Genomic DNA, 23744 nt, shown 5'->3' on the forward strand with positions numbered 1-23744 from the left:
ACGGGCGGCTAACGGACCTGGGCGGCTTGAGAGGGATTTGAATTTTTCGTTGGGCCCATGCAGCAAACAGCTTGAACTTCAACCACACGGAATCGCGCATCTCCGCACACTGAACGCAAAATAAAAACGAAAAAGTACTCAAGAGCTTCTTTTCAGCTCTTATCTGACGTGGTTAAATGATATTGGCGATCAAATGGACTTAGGCAAATGGACTATCGAAATACATAAGAACCCCTTATGAAAATTCGTCACAAGGAATCGGGTTGAAATTCATTAATTTGCCTTATGAAATATAAATTTGAAAACAAAAATGTTTTCGCGGCAACCTGGAATCGAACCAAGAACCTTGCGATTGGTAGGCCCGTACGTACACACCAAAATTTTTATTGCTGTAAACCAGCAATTTTTTGCTGATTTTTTTTGTGCTGTAAATTCAGCAATCGATCCAGCAATATGAAATTTGCTGATCTGATCAGCAATGCAAATTCTCCTACAAATGACAGCTGGTTTACTGACCATTCAGCAATGTAAATTTCAATTTGCTGAATAATCAGCACTTGGTTATTTGTTATTCTTGTGGGATTCCTTGCTGGTTTCCAGCAATTTTGGGTCGCCAGCTCCCGGTCAATGAATATTTTTAGGTGATATCTGTTAACGATGCCATAAAAACAATGGAAAATGCGAATGTCTTGTATGTAATAAACATTTATTTTTACAAAAAATAAACACAATATTCTGCGCTTTGGGGGAGAGGCACCGTCTACTGTAACGGTATTGTCACCACCTAGAAATGAACATTTTAATGCTTATCAAACAATCAATATCACACTGAATATTTAGTACTTACCATATACGATGTTCCGAAAAATGTAGATAAAACATTTATGTTCGAGTAAACATTTTACCGCTCCATTATGATATGGTAAGTGAGTAAGAGATAATTTTTCTAGTTTTGAATTTATCGGTTGACAGATAAAACTGTTTGCTGACTCTCGGCAATAAAAAATGCTGATACGAGTTCAGTAATTATGTTTACTGGTTTACAGCAAAATTTCAAATGGATTGCTGGTTATCAATCAAGTGTCATATGAATTACTGAAAACCAGTAAAACTGATGGTGATGGCAAGTATCCAGCAAGTTAGATTGCTGAATTCCAGTAAAAAAAAATCAGAAATACTGTAGATCAGTAAAATAGTATATTGCTGGATGGGTTTCAGCAAACGAAATTGCTGGAAGATTGATCGAAAATTTGGTGTGTATACTACGAGCCTATCGACGCCTTGATGTGGAATGATGCTGGAACGGTACAGAAAGCGCTCGCATTGCAATAATCGTTTCACCTCTCATAAGGCAAAATGTATGAATATCGATAGTCCAGTTCGCTGCGTGTGAGGTTAGGTTGCGAAAGCTTTGCACTCGACGCCCATTTTGCTGTCCTTGTTGCTCTACTTGATAGAGTTGGGGCGCTCGTTTGCGCGCGAAAATCTTCTCGCTCGTTGATGCTGCCAAATCTGACAGCGACTGTTTCACCGACCGTTTAGAATGATGACTGTTTCAAACGGTCGTGAACAGCTAGGAACTGGACGATCAATATTAGTAAAGTTGATTCACCCAAAAATGGGTAGAGTCTTTTATCCATATTTGGATGAAAAATTAAGAATGGTTGTCAATCATGGTGCGGCAATCACAAAATGAAATCGCCAAGACTTTGAGAAGGTCAAGTAAGTTCATTGTTTTAACGCAATCATAAACACAGAGACATGATAAGGGTTCATTCATTTATTTCATAACGCCAAAAATGGCCAGTTTTGACACCCACCCACCCCCTCGTAACGCAATTTGTATGAATATTCTACAAATTTTGTATGAGCTGTAACATCACGAGGACACCCACCCACCCCCTTCAGCGTTATGAAATTTGTGAATGAGCCCTAAGAACTACAATAATTGTAATTTTTTTCTGTTTCCAGTTTCAATATTGACCAAGAGAGGCTGACAGAAAATGTCTCAGCGGATAAATTACAGTTCTGAATGTTTTTCTGCGAGAAGCAATTCCATTGCCACATAGTCGCTCTGGCGTCAGCAGATTCCGTCTATTTTAAAATGATAAAAAATATGATATTACCACAGACAAACAGACGTAACATTTAGAACAAATTTCTTCAAAATCCATTGCCCAGTTCACTCAAGTACTGTTTCGTGCATCAACACCTGAAGATAGCGGTAGTGTGAAACGTCAAACACGAAGAAAAACGATGCGCGCGCCTCTGGTTTGAGGTTTGGAACGTCGCGATGTTTAAATGACCGTTTGATGATTGGTCGATGGAAATTTCGTTAGTGTTACGTGTGTTTGTCTGTGGTATTATTCTGTGAACTTGTTTGTTTTCTTCTGTCTGTCAAGCTACACAGAAAAAATACAGTTGTTCTATTGCGATTTTTTTTACTACTTAGACTTCAGTGAGGGCTCATTCACAAATTTCATAACGCTGAAGGGGATGGGTGGGTGTCCTCGTGATGTTACGGCTCATACAAAATTTGTAGAATATTCATACAAATTGCGTTACGAGGGGGTGGGTGGGTGTCAAAACTGGCCATTTTTGGCGTTATGAAATAAATGAATGAACCCTGATCTGAATTTCGTCCTTCTCAGATTTCGCCTTCGATTTCGCTGCCCCTTTTCGATCACCGCCGGCCATGCAATTGTCCTAATGTTTATGACAGTTTTCTCGAGCCGGCTCAGTGTTTACCATTTTCTCTTTGTTCTCGACTTACCAGCTGATCTTTTTTACACAACAAAACCAGCTGGTCCTCCGATGTTTACAGTCATCGTTATTGTTCGTATGCTCCAGCTGGTCGTGTTCTCGTGTCAGCTGGTAGTGACTGCAATCAAGGATAAAATGTAAATTATGTTCGAAAATGTACCATCAGTAATTATTGACAGTTTCTCAATTTCGTCACGAAATTCTAAACATTTGTGAAAATTACAATACACAAAAATAAGAATTTGAACCATTAAATACCAATAAATAATTGAATTGAAATCGGCTAACAGTGGGTCTGCGAGAAGGCCACAGTTTTCATGTGACTGTGCCTGTGGATTACAATGCGGTGTTCGTGCAAAGGTTGCCGTAGGAATACTTGAAAGGATCATTCCAGCTTCTATGGTTCGATGGATATTATTCTTCGCTTCATGTGGCTCAAGTGATAGACTAAACTCGATTCCTAACATCAAACCTAATGACATCGAAAGCATCGATTCTGATGAATCAATTTAGGAACCACCAATGGCGTCAGCATCTCTAACGCTTTCACTTCATTAATTGCTCAATCTCTTTGATCACATACATATTATATAGACTATCGAGCAAGTTGTTGTAATATAAAACACCAATATAATGTTTATCTCTCAGATACCAATATTTTTTCCATAGAATTATAATACTTTCTCACCTTCAATTTCTCACAAGCAACATAATCACAATCTCGAATGTTTGGCTACGGCAATCAGACTTGACAAGCATATTGAGTCAGTCCGCAGTATCCAGCTTCTGGATAGCGTGCTGAAGTGAGAAAGTGCTAAGGGCTAATTCACAAATTTCATAACGCTAAACGGGGTGGGTGGGTGTCTTCATTATGTTACGGCTCATTCAAATTTTATAGAATATACCGTAAAATCGGGTGTAATTGATCAGAAGGGTGAAATTGATCATTGTATCGCACGATTTTATTTATTCCTAAAGGAGCACAAATATCAATGTAACCTGCAGTAAATGAACGTTGTTTGTCGTAACTATTGTAGAATTATGTGTTGTGAAGTTTTTTTGCGTTAAAGAATGTTTATTACTATGAAAATAATGTAAAATTTCAAAATCATGTACGGTGCAGTGTTGACAAACATCCTTGAACTTCTAGTTCTAAACAAGGATTTGAACATGGTATAAACCTGAAGGTTTGTGAGGATGCTTAAGATTTATCCCCAAACCAGATTTCATCACCAAAACTCGTACCAATTAGCTCATATGGTTGAAATAATTGAATTTCTGTTAGATATCATTGAATTCCTTAGGAAATTGCATACATTTAGGCGTATTCAGCGTAATTCTTGAAATTTAACTATTCGTTATTTATATAAACATTGCATTGTTAAGAATTTTACAAGCATATTCGGATTCAGGGTGCTCAAATTTATCATATAGAGTTGTTTTGGAAACTAACAATAATGGCATTGACAAGTGATCAATTTCACCCCGAAATGAGATCCTCTGATTTTTTATTCTAGAGGTATTTGTAATACTAAAATGACATTTGCTAGAAAATTTCGGTACATAAGTCGATGAGGCTCACCTTCGTACTTCCCGCATAGTAAAATACAATTCGCCTTATTTTCCAAACAATAAATTTCCTTTACCCATTAATGTTAATGTATGACAAGTGGTTGCTTTTTTGTTGAACAATATAGTATCCTAAATTTAAAACAATTAAAGGCTATTTGCGCAATGCACGCCAAATGGTAACAATTCACTATGCTGTTCAGATGTTGTAAAACTGTTTGGGAATGCTAGCTCGTTATATTGTGGTAATATGAAATTACCTTTTCTCGAACGGTTTGTGCTTAAATTGGAGCGTCATAATCACACACACATGTATGCTACTATATGAAACTAAAATTTAACAATTTGCCAAACTGTATAACACATTAGTATTTGTAAGCTATATGTATTATACACACTTCAAAAAAATATCACGAAATATGAATGTTTCCAAACATTACATTCTGTTTTTTTTTTTCTTTTCACAGCTCGATATATTTGTTTAAAAATAGACTTTTTTATATATTTTCAAAAAACGATCCCCATTTATCGACCAAAAATGGAAGTAAGATAGATGATCATTTATAAGAAATGTAAAATTGACACCGAACCTTCCAATTTTTTTTACTGTGTACGTTTTCGCGGTCGTTGTGCTACTGTCAGAAATCAGATCAAAACAAGAAAAAATGTTTCGGACAAAATCCAAACGAAATGATCGGAAAAGTTCTCTTTCGAATCAAATTTATTTATTCAAAAGTGTCTATATTGTTCCTAGTGCCCAGCGGGATGATACTTGCGCCATTAGGGTGAGTTATAATCAACAAACTCAAACGATTTTTCGCCTCAAACATCTCCGGTATTGTCACCGTCAGGAGGATGTTGGTGGCTACAGAATTAACCGAAATGGCCACTGGCAGTTGTTTACGGTGATTCCAAGTTTCGGACCATCGGAGAGCAGGCACCCGAAGTGCCACTTGTTAACGAAATCGTCTTCCCTCTACAGCATACAAAGGTAATATTTTTTTCTCACTAATTTGAATTACTCAATGAATTATCCTGTAATTCTCTCATGTTTCAGCCTGAACTTCAGCCCACATCAAAGAAGTACGCATCGTATGACATTATCCATCTCCGAGAACGTCCTTATGCAGGCTCACCCTCAACCATACCGCTCGGAAACAAAAGTGACAAGCCATTGTCGATGCAACCGGCAAAGATTGAGCATGACAATAATTTTTAGGGCCGGAAAATTGTGATAAAGGAATTTAGTGTACGGATGAATGTATATTTCTGCGCTGTTAATTATTAGAATATTTAAAAACATAGAGGATTTTACCTATAAAACAAATATGTGTACACACCTATAGGTGTCAAAATTTATTATATTTTGAACAAAATGCGAATATATAACAAAAAATAAATAGTTTCAAGGAATAAAACGTAATAATTTGTTATTTTTTTTTTTTTCAAATAAGCCGATGAAACAAGTGATACGTGTGGTATAGATTAACTTCAGGATTCAGTCTTTTAGTGTAGATTTCATTAGTTTCGTAATTGCATGAGCAACTAAATTGACTATTTGATTGAAATTTGATTTGTTCACACGCATTTATTTGTTTCATTGTTTCTTATTAAATGTACTAAGTCGTCAAATATTCTCTTATGGCTCAACAGCAACAGCACAGTATGGTAGAAGGTTAAAATACCATTACGCACCATAAATCTACAATTACACTTACATTATTTACTTTTGTTCTAACTTAATAGTTCAACCGTTCTTGAACTGTTCGCGTTACAGTAAATTCTGCAAAACATGGATAGTATTTCAACAATTTAACAAATTGTAAACGAAAAATTTTGTTCGGAAAAATCGGCGTTTTTAAATGGTTACATAACTTAACCGCCCATTCCCCACATTGTGATTTTACCAATTACCATTTATCATACTGTAAAAACTGTTCGTGGTACGGTACACTTATTGTTATTTTGGATTCAATGGGGAATTATTCAAATATTGTCGCGAATGGTTGTGGATGGTTTTGGAAACTGTACGAATATTGTTCATATTTATCCGGGTTGTTTTCCTGCATTTAGTTGTTTGGGATTGTTAACATTATAGAAAACAGACTAGAAAACCCGTGAAAAATGATCGATTTCACCCGAAATTACGGTACATACAAAAAGCGTTACGAGGGGGTGGGTGGGTGTTTGTCAAAATTGGCCATTTTATGAAATAAATGAATGAACCCTAAACAACATACACACTTAAGGTGAAGATGTGTCGAAGCCAAAGTTCAAATTTCCAAGAGCACGGATCTGGAGAACCAAACATCCGTTTAAGCTGAAAACTTAATCGATTGGTCACTAGCTGGTGGTGACCAATCGATAAGGTTTTCAGCTCAAAAGGATGTTTGGTTCTCCAGATCCGTGCTCTTAAAAATTTGAACTTTGGCTTCGATTCATCTTCACCTTAAACCAGGTCCGTCCCACTCGGGCTCAGATTGGGTACCAGTTCTAGTACTGCATTTGGTCCCTCGGTAGTGTAAAAGGTACCCAAGATTGACAGATCACAGTACACTTCGCACGGCATTCTAGATTACCTTATGAGCCATAAAATTTTGAGCAACTGCAAGGGACATGGAGGTCTTTAATATGTCTTTGCTTAAACGGAATCGCCGAGATTCCAACAGCTGATATCTCGGTAAAAAATTTACGATTCTCGGTAAAACTTTTACCGAGATTTCGGTAAACGGTAATGTTCACCGAGATCTCGGCAAAAAATTTGGAATGCCGAAATTTCGGTAAAATAAGTACCGATATTCGGAATTGAAAATTACCGAATTCCCAGCTGTTGGGTTCTAGGCGAAACGTTATACTGAGGTCGGTGAAATAATTTAGGTGTTTACATCTTGTCACCTTTCCCAGATAAAAACGTACCATTCAGTGAATGGAATAAACCATTAATGTACAATATAACGTATTGGATACAATACAGCGTATTGTAATTGAATGTCGAAGCAACATTATTCTTGTTTGAATATACAATTCAAAAACAATATAATATATTGTAACAGAACACTGTATTGTTTTTTATTGGTTTTATACCTTACAATTTTGGTCAAATTCCTATTTTTGCGTAAAACATCTGTTGCTTTTTTCTGTGTAGCTTGTCTGAAAGAAGTAAATAAAACAAGTTCAGAAAGCAAGAAATGTTGGGTGAAAAATATTAAACAAGTAAAAATAAGTAGTTTTGTAGAAGTCAACCACCCATACATTATATTGGAAAAATATTATATTGTTTTTGTATTGTATTTTTTATCCGGGTTATTCACAGAGGAGAAATTGATCATATTAATTATTGCTTGAAATGTAAGCACAGGAACAATTTTTCAGCATGTGTAAAATATACACAAATTTTGTCTTGTTTCACAAGAGCCCGTATAGGTGCGCGAATCAATACGCCTCCAAGCGCGAAACGCAACATACTGTTAGCCATCTATACTTTGGTAGCGCAACTAGTCAAATGATGAGAGATTTGATTTTCCACGCATCCATCACATGCCGCTGTGGGGATAAATGTTTTATTTTCCTGATGAAAGACGGTTGACAGTGAAATAGTTAGGCGGAAAAGGTAGAAATATCCATTCTCTATGTTCTACATACGTTTATTTATTGTATTATTACACTACTTTCATAAAAAATTTAGATCCAGCTGGTAGGAGCACTAGTTCGAGGTTGGAAAATCACGATATGTGAGGTTAGTTTCATTGGAACTTTCGCCTGAGCGATTTTTGCGCTTGAATAAAACACGTTACGGGACATTCTCCGCTACCCCTAAAATACCATTGGGTAGATAAATAAATTCTCTACCATTGGATCTCATTCAATTCCATGCATAACTTCACTTGAGCGGTGAAAATAAATATTTTGTTCCGATTGTTTTGAAATCATGTATGGGTTTGACATTGCTGTCGTAAACCATCATCATGACGACTCAGTTGACAGCTAATACACGTAGCATTCGGACCTGTTCAGAATTCCTCCCGTGCAATTTCGGCGAAAATGAGTGTTGTTCGAAAAAACACTTTGGTGGTGGATTTTAGTGTTCTTTCGTCGCGACCTGATGTTGCAAAAATGCAGCATTTTCTGGAACACGAATTGAAATTGGATCTTTCGGATGCCAAGAGTGTCCAACTGCATAACACCCGTAAATGCGTTTTCATAGAAATGGTGGACCGTGCCACAGCACAACGCTATGAAAACGCACACAACATCAAGCGAGTTTGTACTTGTAACGACAAACTATTCAAAATTCCTGTGTATGTAGATAGCGAGGCAGTGAGTGTTCGTGTTCATGATCTTCCTCCATCCGTACCACATTAGACTGGCCCAGCTCAGTATGGGAGAAAATTAAAGTTGTATGATTCCACGGGGCACCCCCCACGATTATTTCTTGGGGTTAGAGGAAGCCTTTCTAAAAAATTCAGCTCATTTGGTCGTTCCATGAGCTGGCGCATTTGAATTGAAGTTAATATGGGATTTTCAGCTCAAACATATGAGCAACAGCACATCATCTACTGTTTAGTTCAGGAAAATTGATGATCGCGTTCAATTGGACCCAGAATGTCAAAAACACTACTTGATGTAATGGCGAAGAATATTGTAGAAGATTGTACCATGATCAAAATTAATATAGTTGGTGTTTTAACCATCTGAAGTATATCATGCAGTACTGCTTGTATTTCTTCAACATAGCTTGGAGGTAGCCACTAAGCGCATCATAGCCACCTATGACGCTGGGCGAGCTGAGGCACATATCGCATGCATATAAGTGACTGTACGAGAGTGCTGACCAGAGCCTAACTTTCAACAACTGAAAGAGTAATGAAAATGAGACTGAATCCAGATAAAACCTTCTGCAATTATGTTCATTAGGGTATCAACTAGTGTATTATAGTCATTCTGGGCTTATTTGAACGCGAACAATTAGTATACGGAACGAAACAGTGACATAGGATCAATTTTCAATACATTTGAGACGAATATCCCATACAAACTTCAAATCGAATGCGCCAGCTGGTGGAGCAACCAATTGAGTTGAAATTTTGAGAGAGCGTTTTTCTTACCCTAAGGCTTATATCTAGGGGGTGCCCCGTTGAGTTTTACAACTTTTTTGTTTAAGGGCCAGTCTAGTACCACATACGACTGTTGTTAACTTCATGATGCAGTTTGGGGAAGTGCTTTCCATACAAAGCGAACGTTGGAGACACTATTTTCTCGGATTACCAAATGGAGTTCGCGTACTGCAAATGAGGATTGAACACCATATTCCGTCATTCCTAACGATCGCCAATGAGGTATGTTACGTGGAGCACCCGAACCAGATCAAAACCTGCAATCGGAACATCTAAAGCAGCCATGTCAGAAGGTAGACGTAAAAAAAACAAGACCACGACGCAAGGAGCAACCGCAGCATTACCACCAACAAGCGAACCAAAATTCAACGAGGCTGACTTTCCACCGATAAGCAACGACCAACACGAGCTTGGATCGACAACCGTACCTACGGTCACCGAGAAGCAGGCAGAGCAACACAACAGTGAAAGCGACGACTATGACAACGACGGGATCGATAGATCATCCACAGACAAACAGACGTAACACTTAGAACAAATTTTAATCAAAATCATAGTCACGAAGACATGTACGCCCAATGCTATAATCGGTGTGTTTGGCCGACGGACCAACAGATGGCGGTAGTGTGTAAACGTCAAACACAAACAAAAACGATACGAGCGCTGCGGGTGGCGGATCGGCCACCTACCATATTTTTGAATCGACCGTTAAAAAGGTGGTCGATGGACATCGATGAGAGTGTGACGTCTGTTTGTCTGTGGATCATCTTTCACATACGAGGCCAACGATGGTAGCAACAAGCGACGATTGTCAACTAGGCTTAAGCTACACTGAAATGAATTTTATTGTAGAAACTACTGAATCCATGGTAAAATTAAGAACTGCACCAACGATTTTCAACCGACTACATTATTCTGTTAACTCTACCAAAACATAGTCAACATCACTACACAAGAAAATATATTCTGTTTATTTAACTAGAGTTGTAGTATTTATGACCAGAAACATTGTAGATTTGACAAGTTTGGCATTATACTTTTGACCACACTGTGTTGTACGGTGGATGTCACGGATTGAAATACAATGCTTAATAGTCAAGGTTACTATGGACATAGCCAAATTTACTGCACTGCTCAGTGATTTTTACCAGATTATAGTAAACTTAACAGATTTTTGTAGTCGGTTGAAAATCGTTGGTGCAGTTCTTAATTCTACCATGGATTCGGTAGATTATACAACAAAATTTTATTGGACTTGGTTTAGTGTGTATATAGCCTTTTTCACTTTAAGCTGCATGGGATAAGATTTTGACGTTCGTGTTCCGGTAATGTCAAAAACTAACGGGCGGCCGATTTGCAACTTGCGCTTTAACGGATGTTTTGACAGCTGTTGTCACGAAGTTGTCTCTCTTCTCTCCTTCACTCGCATCTGTTTTCATTTTTCTTCTTCCTTCCCTCTTGTTCAATCGAAACAGTAACGGAACGGACGACGAACGAGTGAGAGAGAGCGAAACAGAGCGCAAAGGAGCGCAAGCAGGAGCAGCGGGTTTTCGCTTTTGCTGTCAAAACAAAGGAGGGAGAAAAGCAGCCAACAATCTGCAAAAAGTGGCAGCCAGCAGTTTTCCAAGGCAGTGCGAGTGTGGAAAGGGCTTTTATTTTCATCCAAAAATATTTTTTCCGCTGTTTTCCTTCGGAACAAAAGGTGGCATTTTCTCTCCGTTCCGATTTGACCCGAATTTCCAGTGGAAAAGCGTACGGCAAAAGGCGACCCGAATCGAAGGATCGAATTTCCTGGTTTTCTTGCATTTTGTTCGTGCTCTCCGAGAAGGAAAATATGGAACGAGGCATTGGGTAAGTGGTTTGTAGTTTTTTCTTCTCCACGTACGGAATCTATAATGAAGAGGCAGCAGGTATATCTCTTCCGCATATGTGTACGGCCAAAAAGGTAGGGGAAGGGCAGGGGCCATTCGATTGTTTTTCCAGCCTATGTTTTGATTTTCCCCATTTACAACAATCGATTGATAATGTTTATTTTTGCAGCCGACAGGGACCGATGATGTCCTCTCCGGGAATGTCCCGACGGCCTGGTGGTGGAATGCCACCTCGGGATAGCTATCAATCACATTCATCATACCATCAGCAGCAGCAGTCCAGTCCACATCAACATCACCAGCAATCGCAACAACATCAGCAGCAGCAACAACAGCATTCGCCAGCAAGTCAATTCCAGCATTCGCAGCATGATGAGCTGATACGATACATTCATGAGGCATGGAATACGGTAAGTGCTGAATCCCGAGACCCCTGGCCAGATATTGAGATAAGCCAGTCGCGTATTGTTCATCCCTTCCCCGTTGTAGAGGATTTGTTGGCAGTAACTACAATAGTGCAATCTGCTTTCACTTTTTTTTGCTCTCTGTTAAGTGCCACTGGCTCTGTCAAGTAGTGTCAGTGTTTAGCGGGATGATAGCGAGATGCCTTCTTTGCACCCCCCAATCACCTTTCTGAGCTGACTGTTGGTTGGGATTGGAGGAAGTATTTACTCATTACCTTGTACACCAAGTAATGGAGTATTGTCACGCTCTCCTGTTGTTAGATAGTGTCTGTTTGTATGGTTTATGATAATTGGCAAACCTTCGCAATGGGCTACGCTAATCAGTTGTAGAATTCTGAACTATGGTAGTGCATCATCGGTTCACTGTTTATCAGTAAGGGCATGGTACCCTTTAAGAAGGTTGCAGATCTCGTGCAAGTTGTTCATTAGAATGCATTGCATTGCGTTCAGCAATTTGAAGATGTCTTTTATCCCTTACTCAAGGCTGGATAGCGACTGAATGTCTCAAAAAAATAGGAAATCTAGAGACCTTATGTTTGGAAAAGAGACTAAACAGGAATCAAAACGAGACCATGCTGAAAAAAAAACTAATCCAAACAGGAATCAGGAGTTGAAATCGAGAGAATCCGGTTACCTATTTCTATTTCTTTGAGAATCAAAGAATCAGTTGATATTACTAATATTGAACAACTCAACCCCAAACAATAGATTCCACCATGAATTTCATCAGAAACTCCTTAGAAGATTTTCCGAAATTTTGTATTCTTCTGTTCTTAACTTTACAGTATCGTTCAATCGATTTTGATGAGATATTGAGTAAAAATAGCCAATTTGTTAGGGGAAGGTGGTCCAATTCGGACCCTGTTCTAATTCGGACCATCAAACATTTCTCAATACTGGCGCTATTGTAGATCGTGTGTACCGTTTTTCTACCCACCGTCTAGCTAGGATCTAACACAAAACATTTGACGCCTTCCAGTTAATTCGTTTGATTTTTATGTTAGTTTGTTGTTTTGAAGTGCTCTAGTGTGCTATCGGTTAGCATTATTTCCAAGCCTCTGGAATTGACAGTAATTCTCCAATCTTTCTGTGTTAATTTATATTCGAATCCCCCAAGACTAAGCTTTCATCTGACCATATGGTTTTCAAATGTTTATGCACTTTTTGTGCTCAACTAGTTTGAATATCTCAAAATATTGGTCCAATCCGGACCTTTTGATATGGTTCAATACGGGCCTCTTGCTTTTTCAACAAACGAAGTTATTTCAAAAGCTCCAATCCGTGAAAGTCTTCTCGACTTGCCAGAAAATCACAGAAGTTGTAATATTTATGGATGGTGCCTTTGTTCCTGTTGCGGTAAAGTAAAAGTCTTCGAAAAATCTTTGAAATACAGTAGTCGACAAAAAAAAGTAATCAATAAATCAGCTACTTGAAAAGAATCTCTATTAATACCACTGCCTATTTTGGATACAGCGTTCCAAATTTGTATGGCAGCACGAAACAAAAAACAAAACGTTTACGAGTGCTCAGAACAATACAATCAACTTTCTCTTACCCGATGTAATGTTTTTTTTTACATGAAAATAATCACTTTAATATAGCGTATTTTGACCCTAAAATGTAAGTATGTCGATACTTCTCCAACTCGATGTCCCAAGATTCGATGCTGTCTCCTTCAGTTTTCCTAAATTTTTAACTCCTAACCTTTTCAACCCGATATGTTCATGCCATGATTCTCACCCTTTCTCTATCATTATTATCGAGATTTTAAGCCCTGAGCTAGTACATCTCGGTACCAACGGCTTTACTTCTCTTCCGAAGGAAGTCGTCACAATAACATTTACATCATACGTGACTACCCTTGGGGATGGGATTCGATCCCAGGTCCTCGGCGTGAGAGGCGTGTTTTCCAACCTCTACATCAAGTCCGTCACTAATATGATTCTTGTTGAAATTTTACTATATTTTAAGCAAAATGGCTTTTTATGTTTTTTGTCAAAATAACAAAAAGCTCCATAATTTGAAAAAATATTTTCTCTATCTCGATATGTCCAATACACAACGTTCAATTTAAAATCGAGTTAGGGAAAGTTCACTGTACTTAATTTTGAATTTGTTTCAGATTTCACCCATGTTTTTTTTAATGAAATTCACATTTTACTTGAGGTTCTGACTCGAACTAAATTGGAATTTTTCGCGCATAAATGGCGAACAACATTATCGATGATAGTTCGATTTGAGTTAATATCATTGCGTTTATTACCGAATTTCATTAATTGGCTTATGAAATTCATTACTGAAATTCTTCACCAAAACCATAAGTAAAACTTACAAATTTCAACAATAATCGTTGTGGCGCCAAATCATAATTATTCCTTAAGAAACTATTAAGTTTTTTTGCCTCAGTGTAATATATATCTAACTTAACATTTGAAAAGGGCCTATCTTCAAAACGTAAACATTGATGAATTTTCAATTGAAGATTCCGTATCATATTTATAATTCCTATTTTAAACCCATTAGCATTTTTACTAGTTTCATACCTGTGTTCGACACCCTTTAAAGTCGGTTGCGTGGCCCATAATGTTTCAAATCTCAAATAACACAACTCCTAAAAATTGTTGAATTCAAACTTCATCGGCCGATAGGCTCTTTTATGAATCTTCAAACCAGTTAGGCCCTTTCAGTTAGCCCCTTTGATTGAACATGGTTTCAGTTAGGCCCTTTTAAAATTTGCTAATTTTATTGATTTTTGAATTGGTTTGCACGAATCTTGAACAAAATTTAACGATTATGTGAAAAAACACTATATAATAGATAAATGTTGGAAATTTTCGTTTGAAGATTCAGTACCATATTGATTATTCCTATTTCAAACCCATTCGCTTTTTTAATATTTTCATACTTGGGGAAGATCCAAAAATGATGTCCATCGTTTTTCGGGATTTCTAGAATCCCCTACTCCCTCTGTCACGCTTTTTCCAATAGTGGTTTCTGCGCTCATGTACATATACGATAAATTTCACCAACACTACTTAAAAATTGCTGGTGGAAAATATAAACAAAGATCAGCTGTTCCCAGCAAAACCAAATGGCAGTATTTTCAACCAGCAAATTTGTGCATGTCTTCGTGACACCGCTCGGCGAGAGCTCAATACCCAATCCATGCACTGTCACACTTTCGAACATCCCCCAATTCATGGATGTCATTTTCGGATGACCCCTTGTGTTCGACACTAATAATGGTCTATTACGTGACTCACAACGATTTGAATTTCAAATAGCACAACAACTTGTATAAATAGTTCAATTCAAAAATCATCGGCAGATAGGCACTTTTACGAATTGGCTTGTTTAGGGGTATCCAGTTTTTTACATATTATGATTCTACGTTAAAAATTGAGCAAGAATCCAAAGTTTCATAATTTTCCGTGCCCTGGAAGTATTTTACAAACACGTTTGATGTTAGTATGGAAATCGATTTTGAATCACCCCTCGGAAAATTTTACTAAGGGGCGAGCTGTCATTATGTGGATTGAAATGTCATTGAGTCTACAGATTGAAATTTTTATAAATCATTTATAATGTCAAAATTGAGATATTGAAGCGCAATAAAATTGTGTTATACTTAGGAAAATGTACTCTTTCGATCAAGCTATGAAAATCTGTAACTTTTTCATCGCTAAACAACCCAATTCTCAAACCAGTTAGGCCCTTTTTGAATTTGCTAATTTTATTGATTATTGAAAGGATTTGCATAATTCTTCGACAAAATGATTATGTGAGAAAAAAAAACACAATATCATAATAGCTAAATATTGGAAACTATTCTATAAAAAATCAGCAGCATATTGATTATTGGCATTTCAAACCCATTTACTTTTCTTACTCGTTTTATATTTGTGTTCGACACTCATTATGGTTTATTACGTGGTCCAGAACGTTGGAAATCTCAAATATCATAACGAATTGTGAAAATGGTTGCATTCAAATATCATCAGCAGTTAGGCCCTTTTATGAATCTCCAAACCAGTTAAGCCCTTTCAGTTAGGCCCTTTGATTGAACATGGTTTCAGTTAAGCCCCTTCAGTTGGCTTATGGAAATCGATTGGACTACCCGCAGAGCACTCTCCTACCTGCTCGGTGTGAGAGTAAGAGAGCAGAAGAGAGTGAAATTAGATGTAAATATAGATTCGTTGAAAATAGTTAGTGTTATTGAGTTTTGGCTAGTTCTGACAATGACAACTATAAATGTCTACTTGTCAACTTCACCGAAACAATATTTTTCAGAGTAGATCGTTGAAAGGTTTACATAATATTTATTTTACAATCATTGTGTCAAAATTAAAGATTACTCGCACCGCTATCGCACTGTACCCAGATTATTTCCCGAAGAACTTAAGTAAATATTTCGTAGACATTCCCAGCAGAAAATGTAAAAAAATTCCTGGGAAAAGTTTTGGGGAAAATTCTGGCAAAACGTAGAAAGCTGCATTAGGATGATTTATAAAATATTTCTTTTATCCGAAATATTTTATAAACTTTTGGTAAAAACAACGACCAATATTTGATCTGAGAAATCTACGGCTTTAGAATAAATTCGAGACCAGCTTTCTAAAAAAGCATTCTATAAAAATCTGCGGAAGATTACCCAGAGACGGCTAGAGATTACAAAAAATCCAGAGTTTTTCAGAAACTCGTCCAGGACTTCAATAGTTAGTACTTATTTTGCTGGAAATTATTTCGGAAATTTCATTTGCAATATCATCAAATAAAAAAAATGTTTTTATTGATAAATCCTTGACACATTTTTTTACACGACTTAGGTCAACTATTTCTATACAAAAACAAGTTTCTATAATGAATTTTTGAACATTGTTTGGAAATAATAATTAATCAATGGCGATTACCTAACGTCAAATCCACCTGTCCATTATTTTTAACAACAAATATGCGATTTCCATCGGTTACTGTTTACTTTATAATCTAGGTATGCAACCTTAGTCATTTTCTAGGTCGTAGATCAGATAAAATGTGAGGTTACAAGTTGCCACTGAGTGATGATCATTTTCAGTAATTCATTTATTAAAACGTTCAGTTGAAATATAGATATGCGTGCCTCAAAATGGAATCATTGAATCTATGACAAAAGGTCGAAAGACAAAAGGCCGAAAGGACAGAAGGTCGAAAGACAAAAGGTCGAAGAACAAAAAAAAAGGGACAAAAGCTCGAAAATCTTTTTTCAAAGAAGGAAAAATTTCCCACCAAGCAAATCGTTTTCGACCTTTTGTCCTTTCGACTTTTTGCCTTTCGACCTTTTGTTCTTTCGACGTTTTGTCTTTCGACCTTTTGTCCATAAACCGTTCTGGAGTTATTGTTTATTTGGGAAAATGGTTTAATTTTACAGAAATTATGTCACAAATTTAGCATGAGTTTATATTTTTCGTTTGGTTTTGAAGTTCGTCAAGATTTTTTTTTTAATGTTCTGAATATCATTCATGATTTTCGCCACAATTTTGTCTACAATCAAATATTTCCCCTCGATATATTCCACATATTTGTTAAGAAACGCTTCAAGTAATTCGTTTTGCATCTCTATTTCAAAATCTTCAATGAATTTTCACCAGAATTTTCCTCATGAACAGGAATTTTGTTTCTATCACGGTTTTGTTTACCAAAGTTCATATAGGCATTTGATTTTTTGTGGTATTTTTTTGACTAAAATCATAAAACTTCTGTTTTCAAAGTTTTAAAAATATTTCGATATTCCTTGGGGGACCGACATTTCCCATATAACATTTATTTGGCCACTATTTTGTTTTTCACCAATTTATCATAAAATAAAATATGGGCTGTGCAATGTTAGATAATGAGGAGCTTCTCTGAAAATAATCATGCAAATCGGTTGAGTCGTCTCCAAGAAATCTTAAAATTAGAATATTGTGTTTTTTGAAGTTTTCAAACTCCTCCTTCGGCCAGAGTGGTACCACAAGCATAAATGCTCATATTTCAAAATCGTGTCACAACAGACTCTCATCAAAGTGTTTCTAAAAATGAAGAACTGAACACGAGAAAAAATTCTGTAGCCTAAGATATTAAAGTGGGCTACGGCTACGCGTCGGCCCCAAGGAATTTGGGAATATCTCCGGATCCAGACAACCAATGAATAAAATCAGCACATATTCTAAAAATAGAAGTGTTTTTTGAGAACTTGTGAAAAAAATGTGCAAACATATTTAAAAACAAAACACTTATCGTGATGTGAATATTTATTGTTGTAAAAAAATGATGCTCGAGGGGTAAATATACATGTAACACGTATTTTCATTTTTAGTCATTTTTATGGCTAACACTTGTAGTTTTCAAGTCACTTCTTGGTCACTATTTAGTCACTTTTTTAATCATTTTGGTCACTAAAGTCACTAGAGTATGGTGGGCCAAAAGTTCGACCATAGTGGTATAATCGAAATTTCCAGAAATGCAATAGCAGTTGAAAAGAAAAAAATACCACGCAATCAACCTTCAACATATTGGTTCTAATTTTGCTGAACAAACTTTAGTTAAAATAGTTACCCATTTTTAGTTATAACAATTTCAAAATTGATTGTCTTAAACGAACTTTTGCCCCACCGGTGGGGCAAGAGTTCGAATCTAGTGTGGGGCAAAAGTTCGCTGATTTAAACACAAAATATCGATACTTTTATGACAGGCATACTTTATACCAGCCATAAACTTATGTTTACAGAAAAATACACACTAAACTTTCATCAAAAATTTGCCCAAAACAGAGTTAATTGTAATATACCCAAAATTAGCAGTTTTTCGCAAAACAAAGTAGAAATTAAAATGATGTAAAAAACTAAATTTGGGAAGAAATGGCACTTGGTGCGGTTTAGCAGAACCCCGACCATATACAGTACCGTAAGGACGCCATTCACCGCTCATTTAACAGCATTTCAACACATTAAATTCTGTCAAAAATCGGTTTTTCAATATTTTTCGCGACTTTTTGCGCTAGACGCAAGATACAACATTTGTTTTTGTAGAAAAGAAGTTGAAATGTGAACAACGTATAATGGTACCGAATTACATGTATGCCAATGATACCTGTGTAGGGCGCCATTCACCGCTCATCCTAAGTATGAGGCTCTATATATACAATTAGTTGGAATTATTTTACTTTCATTAGCTGGTTGTTATCTTTGTACTATAGTACAACAACATATTAAAGCGTGGCAGCTAAGAAGCATTTTTCGATCTGCCATAATAAAATCATTGTTCAACTCATGTTTTCCGCCTTAAACAGCCTAAAATTATTTTTTATAAATAGTATATACAATTAAATCATATGAATTTCATTCTGATACAATCTATTCTGGTATACTAATACATGTTGATGACTTTTATTGCGAAAATTTGTTTAGATTTTTCAAAATAATTCAATGAGCGGTGAATGGAACATGAGCGGTGAATGGTGTCCTTACGGTATTAAGTTTCAAAATGAATGTCACAACATCAGGTACATTTAATATGCAAAATTTAATACCTGTTCAATTACATGGTCACAAGGCAATGCTGGTATAATTTTCCAATAACAGGATCAACTATAAATTCCGGAGAGTGCTATCGCCGAACTACCTGGTGCTGGTGTAACCTCGTTTGCATCTTCAGTAACCGGCAAACACAAACTGCCAATCAAGGTTTCTCACTCAACGAAGGAGCAAGTGTTACAGGATATTTTATAATTGCTCAGCAGCCGTATAAAATATTCTGTGTTTTTTATTTAATTGGAAAGTAATCTAATTACAGAATCCAGTGGAAGAATGGGTGGGTTTCATTCAAATGTATAGATAATTCTTATTGAAACATCAATTAAGATCTATCGAAACGCTTTGTAAAAGGTATGGGAAAATCCACGTAGCAGTTACGTGAAAGTATTGTGGATCAGCCGTAGTCCAGCGGGTTTATTCTACGACTGGCGTGAAGTGAGAATTGTCGGTGTCGTTTAGCGAGGTGACGATTCTCGACTCGAGTGAAGTGACTCGCCGTGCAAATCAAATGGAGAGTCACTTCACTCGAGTCGAGAATTGTCACCTCGCTATACGAGACCGACAATTGTCATCTAACGCCAGTCGTAAAATAAACCCACAGAAGTTCATGCGTTCATTCTGTGCTGCTCACGATCCACGTAAATGCTAAGTGAAAAGTGCGATGGAAAAAATCACGTATGTTGTCACGTCTATCAGTGCTGGATAGTGTCAATGTAGATGTAGAGGGTGTCGTGCGACTTTTACACAGATGCTTCTCTCACTGTCATCAAACGGCGAGACAATGACAGAGATTTTCTTCAAATTTCTCTCGGTACCCGACAGATTAGAGAGCGGTATATGGAGTTAGAATGTGCTGCTGTCAACTCTACTTCCTCCATTGATTCCTCATAGACCACTAGAGCGATGTCGTCTGCGAAGCTAACAATCTTAACACCCGTCGAAAGAGGCAGCATCAGTACGTCATTGTACATCCCATCCCATAACATCGGGTCTAGGATTGAACCTTGAGGTACTCTCGCGGTAATTCGAACGTTTTCTCTGTTCCTCCTCTGTGTTATACAGTAGAATCTTACCATCAAAATAGCTTTCTAGAAGGTTGTTCTACTGGTTGTTGGACAGGCCGTCCACACTCTCCATATACGGTACTAGCCTGTTGAGAATCAACCTCTCCAATAAATTGCCCGTCGTATCTAGTAGACAGATAGGTCTATACGCCGACGGGTCACCTGGTGGTTTCCCCGCCTTTGGTAGTAGCACCAAATTCTGTTGCTTCCATACATTCGGGAAGATTCCTTGATCAATGCAGCGTTGCATCGTGGTTCTGAACATGTCCGGATCCGCGTTCACTGCCGCTTTTAAGGCAACATTCAGGGTACCATCGGATCCCGGTGTCTTGTTTGACGCGAATGATTGCACGGCTTCTGCCAGCTCTTCGTTTGTCACCCTCGCCACTTCTTCTCCTTCATCTGCAGATTTTTAAACAGGAGAATCGCTTCTGCAGTCAGGGATCTTGCATCAACCTCGTCGCCAAGTACTTCTTGTGCCAGTTTCTTATAGACTTTCTTCCTTTTGTTTGGCGTCCTTCTTTAAGACTAGGATCGTTTCACCAATCCTAGCCCGCCATATGCTCCGAACATCTACGCCCAATGGAGATAACTTCTCCGTGCTTCGCATCGCCTTCGTACGGTTCACTTCCAGCACTTCTTGGGTTTCGCAATCCTCAAAATCCAGCCGGACCATCGTTGGCTGTCGTCGGTTCGCTCCTCGGTCGGCTTCATTATCTTGAACCTTGTTCCGTGAGTCTTGACATACTGCTGATCTTCCTTCGTTGATGAACGTCTCGTCCCTGGATTTGAACACCTTTTTCGTTTTCTTGTTGTAGAGCCGGTATGCTTTGCTTTCTTCATCAAAACCGATCAAAATGCATTCTTCCGCCTTCGGGTCCCACTTTCGTCGCTTCTGTTTTGGAATGTGCGACATCGTTGTTGTTTCGAAAATCCGCAGGTTGGACAGATCTGGTTTCTGCCCCGACCAGGCTTCTTCGGGAGTCGTGCGAATTCCTTTCGACGGTGAACGGTTGATGATGTACTCGGCGGTGGCAGTAGCTTCCGCCCAAAACGTCTTCGGTAAGTTTGCTTCATGCAACATGCAACGGGCTTTCTCGACAATCGTTCTGTTTGCACGTTCTGCCATCCCGTTTTGCTCGGGTGTATATTCCACGGTTGTCTGATGGCAAATTCCCAAACTTCGTAGTAGATTCTCAAAGCCTCGGTTTTTGAGCTCCTTTCCGTTGTCTGTCCTCAAAACTTTCAACTTTTTACCTGTCTGTCGTTCAGCCATGGAGTAGAATGCCTTGAATGCTTCAACTACTTCTTCCTCGGATTTCGTACGTAAAAAGTACACAAACATCCTGCGGGTTTTGTCGTCGATGAAAGTGATGTAATAGCGGCTCCCTCCAAGGGAAACTTCCTCCATGGGACCGCATATGGCGCAGTGGAAGCGTGCTGGGCCCATAACCTATTGGGCAGAGAATAGAGAAACACGTCTTGTCTCGCGTGTGGACGGAACTAAAGTGAAGTTTATTTTACAAAGTCTTATTCTAGTTTACAAGTCATAGGTTGCTTCGTTTTCTACTTCAATACAAACACGTCGGAACCCTTGATAAATAAAACAGAGAAATAATCATTCAAATCCGTTGACCCGTTCGAAAGCCATTTCGTGACATACAAACACCATTCCATTTTTATTTATATAGATCAACCCTATGTCACTGTTGCGTTCCGTGTACTACAGTGATACCTCCATGAGTCGATGTTCCATGACTCGATATCGACTCATGGAACCATACTAAAAACAAAATTTCATGATTACTATGATGGTCCCTAGAAGCAGCTTTCCGAAGGATTGATGTTCCATGACTCGATATTTCCATGAGTCGATGGTCCCTTTAATATCGACTCATGGAGGTTTCACTGTAGTTGATCAAATTTAAATCGGTCACTGCAGATACGCCTGTATGATACTAAATGCGAAAAATGTCTTACCATGTAAGGTTACGAGTCTTTGATTTCGGTTCATAATATCGTAACAATAGAATTGATTCAATATGGGAACTGAATAATTTTGGTCCATTCATATTTGCATTAGTTGGTAAAGTCCTGTCCAAAGTCCAAAGACGATGTGACTTTATCAAGCATGTTTTGAAAACATTTACAAGTACACAAAATAAGGCCTCGTGAAATCTTATAACGTTTTTATTCTCTAATACAAAGCTAAGACAGTTCAATCCCATGTCTCGTTTAAGGATTTCTCTTAAATACTACCCTATAAACCGATTCAACATTTCTATATCTTTTTTTTTCTTCGCAGATCACGCAAGACAAAAGCCAAAATCCCCCAGTATTCTTCAAGAGTGTACCTGAGCCACGGCTCGCAGGTTTCACCCCGTTCGATTTGGAAGCATACTGGGGTCGGCGGTTAGTACACAAGATCAACATTTCGGCCCATGGTCATCAGTAGTTTCGGACCGGGCAAACACGATGGATTGGAGGAGTTGAAGAAAAAAGGGAAAACAGCAGAGAAACCGATAATTCGCAACTGTTAAGAAATAGACATCTGAAAACCAACTGCGGAAGAGGATTAAGAAACTGAAACAGCTGGACGCGGAGATAGGATCTAAAGAATCGGCAGAACACACATACACGACCACACACAAACACACGACCATGCATATGGTTCCATTCAATAGATTACACAAACACAATTATATTTTCGATTTTATATTTTATTTTTTGGAATATTAGACGCATTGGCAGAAGTAATTTCGATAATTCAGAATCAAAATATTTCTAATTATTAGAAAGACAGGTAAAACTCAGATGATTTTCAGTAGAACAACACAAAGCAACAAAAAACTAATATAACGATCATTTAGCGTAAAATATGATTTTTGTCTTACAAAAGACAACTATTGTAAATTGAAGCAAAAAAAAGTAATTGTGAATATCCAAATCCTACAAATTCTGCGAAATGTAAACAATAAACAATGTGTTTCCACTTTTTAATCTGTTCTGTTTTTCGTTTCCTCTTTTTTTGTTCTTAAATACACACATCTCTGTAAAAAAACTGTGGATGAATTGAAAATGTAATAAACGAGTAAGAGGGTAAAAATTATCACGTTCGTTTTCTCGATTAGTGTAGATTGGAAATTCGGTCGTCCATAGAGTTGAAAGAAAAAGTATTTCCTTTGATAGACAAACGTGTTATTGAGCATTATAGTAGGAATCAGAAGGGATACCCTTGGTGAAGGAATCAATAAATACTATCTGAAGTGATGCAAGATAATAATATCTGAGATTTAAATTCTTACGAATGCTACCCATCAGTCCGGTTACTGGAGGAAATTCAAGTTAA

The 23744-nt window shown here is 37.6% G+C and overlaps 1 protein-coding gene and 1 long non-coding RNA gene across 2 annotated transcripts; both read left to right on the forward strand.

Annotated features, from left to right (window-relative positions):
- The first annotated feature begins 4968 nt into the window (after positions 1-4968).
- LOC110675814 lies at positions 4969-5737 on the forward strand. Its single transcript, XR_002499818.1, has 2 exons — positions 4969-5323; positions 5390-5737. It is a non-coding gene; the product is annotated as an uncharacterized LOC110675814 (long non-coding RNA).
- Positions 5738-10957: 5220 nt separating this feature from the next.
- Positions 10958-23504, forward strand: LOC5580260 (E3 ubiquitin-protein ligase TRIM33). Its single transcript, XM_001656094.2, has 3 exons — positions 10958-11297; positions 11487-11727; positions 22701-23504. The coding sequence occupies exons 1-3, from the start codon at positions 11281-11283 to the stop codon at positions 22848-22850; spliced, it is 408 nt and encodes a 135-aa protein (XP_001656144.1). The 5' UTR covers positions 10958-11280; the 3' UTR covers positions 22851-23504.
- The last annotated feature ends 240 nt before the right edge of the window (positions 23505-23744 follow it).

This window comes from Aedes aegypti, chromosome 2, assembly GCF_002204515.2.
Source record: "Aedes aegypti strain LVP_AGWG chromosome 2, AaegL5.0 Primary Assembly, whole genome shotgun sequence".
NCBI lineage: Eukaryota > Metazoa > Arthropoda > Insecta > Diptera > Culicidae > Aedes > Aedes aegypti.

Coding starts and splice junctions, on each gene's coding strand:
- LOC5580260 (XM_001656094.2), top strand. Junction 11,728..22,700: donor TTCATGAGGCATGGAATACG/GTAAGTGCTGAA, acceptor TTTTCTTCGCAG/ATCACGCAAGACAAAAGCCA.